General features: G+C 38.7%; 1 protein-coding gene across 1 annotated transcript; it reads left to right on the top strand.

Annotated features, from left to right (window-relative positions):
- Window positions 1-271: 271 nt before the first annotated feature.
- Window positions 272-6981, top strand: DENR (density regulated re-initiation and release factor). The gene is made up of 7 exons (XM_010172408.2): window positions 272-407; window positions 1408-1427; window positions 1711-1795; window positions 2455-2538; window positions 4627-4743; window positions 5816-5955; window positions 6694-6981. The coding sequence occupies exons 1-7, from the start codon at window positions 302-304 to the stop codon at window positions 6736-6738; spliced, it is 597 nt and encodes a 198-aa protein (XP_010170710.1). The 5' UTR covers window positions 272-301; the 3' UTR covers window positions 6739-6981.
- Window positions 6982-7309: the final 328 nt, after the last annotated feature.

Genomic DNA, 7309 nt, shown 5'->3' with positions numbered 1-7309 from the left:
AACATTATACTCCACGTTTTGCTCAACCCAGTCTGTTCTGTAATTCCATGTGGTGTTCTTGCAGATCTTCCTTTTTTCCCCTTATCTGCTAGATTTCCCTACTGCTGGGTATCTTTTGCAGTCATTTTTCCCATATTTTTTCATTATTTCGTGACTCCTGTCTTTTCCTCCCTTATCTCTCCTGTTCTTACGATTGTACCTATTTCCTCTGTGATTCTTGGTGAGATGGGAAAGATATGAGTAACTTTAACCCAGAACTTGGGTCCTGATTCTTTCATTCTGTGACCTCCAGACGTGTGACATGGCCACGGATGTAGCTGAGCCTGTGGTCCCTGACTGCAGAGGAGACGTAAGGAGCGGTGCCAGGTCAGATGCTGACTATCCTCTTCGGGTTCTCTACTGCGGAGGCAAGTGCTGAAGAGGCAGTTGTCCACAATTCTTACAGTGTGCCATTTGTGAGGGCAGGCAAGCAGAAAGAATGAGAGAATCTGAGATTTTCTCTTGGTCAGCTGTTATGGAGAAGCTAGACCACGGTCAGCTTGACCTTTCTGATCATCTTTCTGAAACAGCTTGTGTTGTGTATTTTATCTGAACCGTTTTTGGTGAAACCCAAAGGTCTTCCCTCTGGGAGATGGAGCTACTAACATCTTTCTGAGGGTAAAAGTTGTGTAGTGGGAGTGGTGCTCAGACTGTGAACAGCTGAGCAGAGATCTGTTCCTGCAGAAAGCCAGTGAAGCCTTTAGCACAGAAAAGGCCTCTGAGCATTAGTATGACAATAAGAAATAAAGTCAGAATTCATGAAAGTAATTGTTGCAGTGTGTTTAGAATTATTCTTTACTCATTACAGTTGTAGTTGTGTGGATGAAATTTAAAGGGCAGTAAGTAATCTTGACAGGTATGTTATTTAGGTAGGTTTGTTATTTTGCTTTGTGCTTGAGCACAGTTGCAGGGGATTAGGAAAGAATCCCTGTTGTGCATGAAAATCTGCACAGTTGTTTGGGATTTGTTCTGGGGCTGAGCCTTCTCTTCTCTGGAAAAAGGAAAGCTAATGGAATCACGTGGTAATTCATTAGGTGTATCTTTTGCCCCAGGTAGAACTGGTGGTTCTCTCTATAACTTTCCCAAAGCTGTAGGCACCTCCTGTACTGACTGGCTGCTCTTGCTGTGATAGTTTTATCCTGATGCAGAGCATGTGAGCAAATGAATAATGAGAGAAAAATTAAAAACGTGGAGTGGTATCAATAAAGTAATCTTTTGGGGTCAGTGTGTGATTATAACTGGAAGTTATGATGTAAGAAGTCATCCCTAACTTGAAAATACCATTTTGAATTTAACACTTAGGCTGTGAGTGGAGAACTTCTTTTTGTAATCTTTTTTTTTGTTGTTTTTCCTCCCTTCTTTCTCCAGTCTGTTCATTGCCAACAGAGGTGAGTTTATTTTCTTGTTGTCCGAGTTTCTTCTTTCTGTCCCGTGATTCCTGACTGTGATAATTCTTTCTGATCTTTTCTGATCAATTGTGGCAGTTCTGTGCTTCAGCCACTGTCATCTTCAGGATGACAGGAGGTTTCTTATGCGCTGGTACGATACTGGTGTTCAGTCACCGTACGGGGAAATGCCTGAGCTGAACAGCAAATACGTTTTGCTCTGTTTGTTTGTGACTCTATTTTGTAGTTACTCTGCTCACAACATTGATATGACTTTTCTTCTCAGTACTGCGAGTACATGCCTGATGTGACTAAATGCAGACAGTGGTTAGAAAAGAATTTTCCAGATGAGTTTGCAAAACTTACAGTAGGTAAGAATCTTTTCTGTTTTCTAACTGATATGAACCCTTACACATGGTCAGAAATCTTTGAGCTTGTCCAGTTCTCATCTCTTCAATTTTCTTGCTGTATCTAGTGTGAAAATTAATATTTTTTTTAGGTGTCTACCATGCTTTTGGATGCTGTGAAAATATGTTTGATAATGTCAGAAAACACTGAATAAACAATGTGTAGTTTCAGTAATAATGTCTGAGCTTTCTTAAGGTTCCTACTGTAGCCAGTTGTCCGTGCACTTGTTTCCCATCAGAGTTAGTTTATCAGATTTTATGTCTGTCCAATCTGCTGTGGATGGCTGGAGGAAAGGTCATTAATAATAGGGAACTTGTTGATTTGCATTTGGTATTTCAGTATTAACACTACTATTAATTTTTGTCTCTCTGTGGAAGTTATGTGAAGAGACTGTATTGAAATGGTAACTATCTTTGAGCCAAGGCTTTTCTGAAGTCAAATTTGCATAAGTACTCTAATAAAGAGGTAACATGTCAGTCAAGGGGCTGCAGCACTTAAGCAAAAAGTTTATGGATTTAGCAAAGTAGCACTGTACCTTACTTCCCCTTCCTGTAAGGCTGTGGTTGTCTGACCACTAATTTTGTTCTCTTTCTTCTCCCCACTCCTTTCTGATGTATCTAAGAAAATTCACCGAAACAGGAAGCTGGGGTTGGAGAAGGCCAAGGAACTGCGGGAGAAGAAGAAGAGAAGAAGAAGCAAAAGAGAGGCAAGGTCTAAATAGTTGATTGTGGTACTGATTTATAAGCAGTTTGGGGCATCCCCTTCTCACTTGCTGGTCTGGACTACGGCACAGAGTCATTGTTTGCTATAGTTTGACTCTGCAGGAAAGATACCAAAGAGCTTTCTTCCAGTGGTAGCAGAGTTAGTGCGGTGATATATGCTGATGAAAGAAGTGGATGGCGAGAGAAAGATGTCCTGCATCGTGTGTCTCACTGTTCCTGTCATTGCTGTTGCACTTACTCAGGGAGTAATTCTTCTCAGCCTAAAATCAGCTGGCGTGCCTCCCGGAATACTTGTTTCCGCCCTGTTTAACAGTAGTTTATGGGTTGCTTGCAGAGTGGAACAAAGACTGCTTTCCTCTGTTCATGCCTCATGACGTTGCTTTTGCCTTTCTACCTTCCACCCCTCCTCTGTATTCACCTAACAGCATTTGGTTTTATGCTTTTAACATTATCACCTCTGTCTCCATTAGCAGCTCTGTCCCTTCCTAGCAATACTAATGAAAAACATTTTCAAAAACCAACTTTGGAAGATAGTAAATATGTGAAACAATTTATTTTATCTTCTATCGTTGGAGTTCCTTCTGTTTAATTAATTAATATACTTTCCACCATAAATTAGAATGCTGGGGTTGTTAATACACATTTGCCTGTGGAGTGTCAGTTGTGTCTCTAGTGCTTCAGCAATTTATGGTTAATAGCCCAGTAAGATTCAGATTTTAAGCCACATATCACTGCAGATGGTTTATTTTTGTGTCTTGGTAACCAGTTCTGTTTACCTTGTCAGTAGGTTATGTGTAGTGACAACAGTAGTTTACATTCTGTAGCTTGGATGCTTTTCCCAGAGACTTCAGGACATTTCTTTCAACATTAATTTATTGTGTGGGGTGGTATGGCCAGTTTTCAGTCTGTTTTTGGTTCTAAAATAATGGTATTTAAAATATTTAGAGGTTTTTCTCATAGAATCTAAAGTTTCATGCAAACTTACAGTATGGTGCTAAGTGTGATGATGGTATAAGATTGGCCATAAGAGAGAGGGTGAGGAAAAACAAGCAAAAATTTAGGAAGAAACCACAGAAATTTACCTAAGAAATCTTAAGACAGAAATTTATGGTCTTAAATTATGTGATATCAGTTTATAGTGATGTAGAATTGAAAGTGCCACATGTTAGAAAAAGTAGTCACAAGGGGTGAGTTTGCTTGTCATGAATTCTTTAGGTTTTCCTACTGAGAAGGCTCCAGAACATGAAACTTTAGTTACCCTGGAGTAACCTGATGACTGTATACAAAGTTAACAGAGATCTTAATCTGACTTGAAGAATCCTAAGGAGTGGAATATATCTTTTGCCTGCTTTACTCAGACTAATAAATGCCTGATATGTGAAGTGTTCCCTCAGGTTGGCCTAGAAACAGACAGTAAAAAGATGTTGTTAAATCATGTGGAAGGTTGGCAGTCAGCTCCTGTAGCTGGCTTCTGTTTCAGAGGCTCATGTATGGATGTATGGTTCATACTGGGGTCATACACAGATCTCTGGAACTTAATCTGCTGTTTAACCCAGCAACCTGAGTAGGCACATCCTCGTGGCATCAGTAAATGCACATGAGTAGGTTGCTTTGCCTTGGACTCAAACCCTGAGGATGTTAAACTGGTGAAAAACATTTCAAGTAGTAACAGTTTCAAAGTAACAGTTTGTTCCTAGGATTACAACCAACGCATAATTCCTGAAAGAGGGGTTAAATGTAGACCAGATGCAGTGATGAGTAAAGTGTGGGGAAAACTCCTTAGTTCATAGTTGGGACAGGGTTCTGCTGTGCATGCTGTACTTCAGTGCACATGCATATATTGTTATTTCTTGTCATACTGAGCTTTGATGACATGAGACCTTTCTTAAACAATAATTAAAAAAACCAATGCTAGACAACTGATGTGCACAATATATTTTTGTTTACCAGCACTGATGGGGAGATAAGAGTTTCTTTGTTTATAAGGATGAAATATGATCTTAAGTGCTTTCTTCTTTGATTAAATGTGCCATCATTTAACTAATGACGTAACCTTCTACCCTGTTTCAAAGGTGGAAGAGGTCAGATAAAACAGAAAAAGAAGACTGTACCACAGAAAGTTACAATAGCTAAAATTCCTAGAGCGAAGAAAAAATACGTCACAAGAGTGTGTGGCCTTGCAACGTTTGGTGAGTTGACTTTTGTTATGTGGTTATTGTAGGTTTTAGATGTGCTTCCCTTCAACCTCATGATATTACTTTTGATTGTATTACATTGCTTCCATCTGTGCAAGGTGAAAGTCCCAAGGTGCTTTTAGCAGTGCCAAAGGGACACTGAATTCCCTCGGTGAAAGATTATTAAAGTCCTTATTTCCATGGTGTTTGCAAAAAAAAAATGGTTACAGGTTTCTTTGAAATGGGGCTTCCCATAGCAGTCCACTTGTTGGACTTCAGAGTAGTCTATTGTCTTTAATTATAAACGTGTTTATTTTCAAAAAGATGCTTATTTCCACCAAACTTGTAAATGTGTTATTGACAATGAGTTTTGCCTGTTCCTAAGACTGATTAAGTAAGGTTTAAACTGTCTTTCTAGTAAGGCATCAAATCATTACCAAAGTACCCTAACAATGCTGTCCTACATAGCTTTGCTTCAGCTGTAACCAGCTACTTGGTTTTTATATCTATAACAACATCTTACTTAACACATTGATCACAAATTCTGTTAAAAGGGTAAGTTTTAACCTTGGTTGTATTACCAAGATACCACATATTTCCTGCGTGGGGGTATTGTCTTCTCGAGGGATCGGTGATACGCACTAGCTTGATCTGAACTGGGTGTGTATTTTTGTGCTGGAAGCCAATCTCACAAATTGTTGGGGTGTGTTTCTGAAAGGAACATACTGAAGCATTTCTGTGGAAAAAAACTTGTTCAATAACTATGGAAGTTTCTCAGAACTGGAGGGGCTTTTTAATCAGTTCTGCGTGTGCTTTTCTGGTGAGTGCGTGTAGCACAGACCTGCATAAACAGAACGTGGAGGGGACATTCAGCGATTTTTGCCTTGAAGAATTTGCTAGATTTGTAGAGTCAGTTGTTTTGTGTGTAAACAGCAGACTTTTACTTTCAATGGAAATTGTAGCAAAGCTTTAACTATAAACTGCCACTAGTTTTTCAACAGTTAAAAGAAGATTTTTTTTTGTTTTAAACTTGAGAAAATGCTTGTATGAAATGACTACTTAAAACTGTCCATGTTCCCATCAACAGAAATTGATCTTAAGGAAGCACAAAGGTTTTTTGCTCAGAAATTTTCCTGCGGTGCCTCAGTAACAGGAGAAGATGAAATCATCATTCAGGGGGATTTTACAGATGACATTATCGATGTAATCCAGGAGAAGTGGCCTGAGGTAATAAACCTTTTCTTCTCTAGTTTTCCACAATAGTCTGTGACTTTGAAAAAAGGTTTAATCTTCGTTGTACAGAAATAAAAGACGAGTTGTTGCATTCCCACCTGTGAATGACTGGGTTAAGGAGTGATTAAACATGAAGTCAAGTGTTGTTTCCATTGTCCAAAAAACATTAACTGCCTAAAAATGTAGTGCTGTTACTGTGGATACTATTGTGAGGGAGGATGGGAGTAAGACCAGCTGTCAAATATCTGTGGCTTCTTTGTGACCATTTGTTAATGGTGAATACTTAAATATTCTTACATTGCCGTGCTATTTTTCAAAATCTCTTAATATAGTGCAAAATTAAAACAAACACATAAAACCCCCACACTCTTGTGCTTCAGAAGAAGAGATTGACTAATTTTGGGTTGGATTGAAATGTGGATTGTTGAGAGTTTGGTTGTGCTGCTGTAATCTCAAGCACTTTCTTTGACTCTCCCTTGTCCTGGTGTTTCCTGAGTGGAGTTGTCTCTGAAATAACTGTGTAGGTCTGTCTATCCAGAACCACACAGGCTCAGCTGTGTCCTGTAGGCACGTGTCACTTGTGTAGAATTTACAGCAAGGTGTAAATAAATCTCTGATGCTGCTATATGCTTCTCCCACACTTCATTTCATGTGCAGTGGTGAATACTGAGTGAGACATGTAAGAAGAAAATATACTTAATATGCTGTGTTTTGGCCTTTTTTTTTTCCTAGGTGGATGATGATAGCATTGAAGATCTTGGAGAAGTCAAGAAGTGATAGTGAAAGACTACCTTTATTTAATTATATGGTTATAAATGATGTAGTCAAAGTGAGGCTTTTAAAGGCTTCATTTGCTCTGCAGTGAAACTCTGGAGAACCCATATCCTTGGCATTTTCACTGTTCTGTATAGGCTGCTTGGTTTGGTTTTTTTTTGTTGTGATATTTGCCAAAGTTAAATTGAGGTTCTATCATGCTTAGGCATGAGGTAGATTTAAATAAAATTACTGTTCCTCACTGAATACAGTTTCTGTTTTCCTTACAGCTACTTCCTTCAAACAATTTTACAGGAAAATAATAATTTAAGCCATTAAGAGCTTATTTTTCATCTGCTGTCCTTTCTGCTGAGCTTAAGTGAATAAGGCATGTGGCTAATGTATGGAAATTCATACTTCTGATTTATCTGTGTAAAATCTGAGAGTTCAGAATGGGACAAACATTCTAAAGGTTTGTTAAAAATTAAAGGAAAATAAATCCTAAAGCAGTCAGGCAGTTGGATTAGATGATCATTGTAGGTCCCTGACAACTGAAGTATTTTATTAAGTGGAAACACTGAGGAACATGTGAATA

This window comes from Antrostomus carolinensis, unplaced genomic scaffold (assembly GCF_000700745.2).
Source record: "Antrostomus carolinensis isolate BGI_N321 unplaced genomic scaffold, ASM70074v2 scaffold50107, whole genome shotgun sequence".
NCBI classification, from domain to species: domain Eukaryota; kingdom Metazoa; phylum Chordata; class Aves; order Caprimulgiformes; family Caprimulgidae; genus Antrostomus; species Antrostomus carolinensis.
Note: the sequence above shows the minus strand (reverse complement) of the source record. Positions and strands in the feature narration are given on the sequence as shown.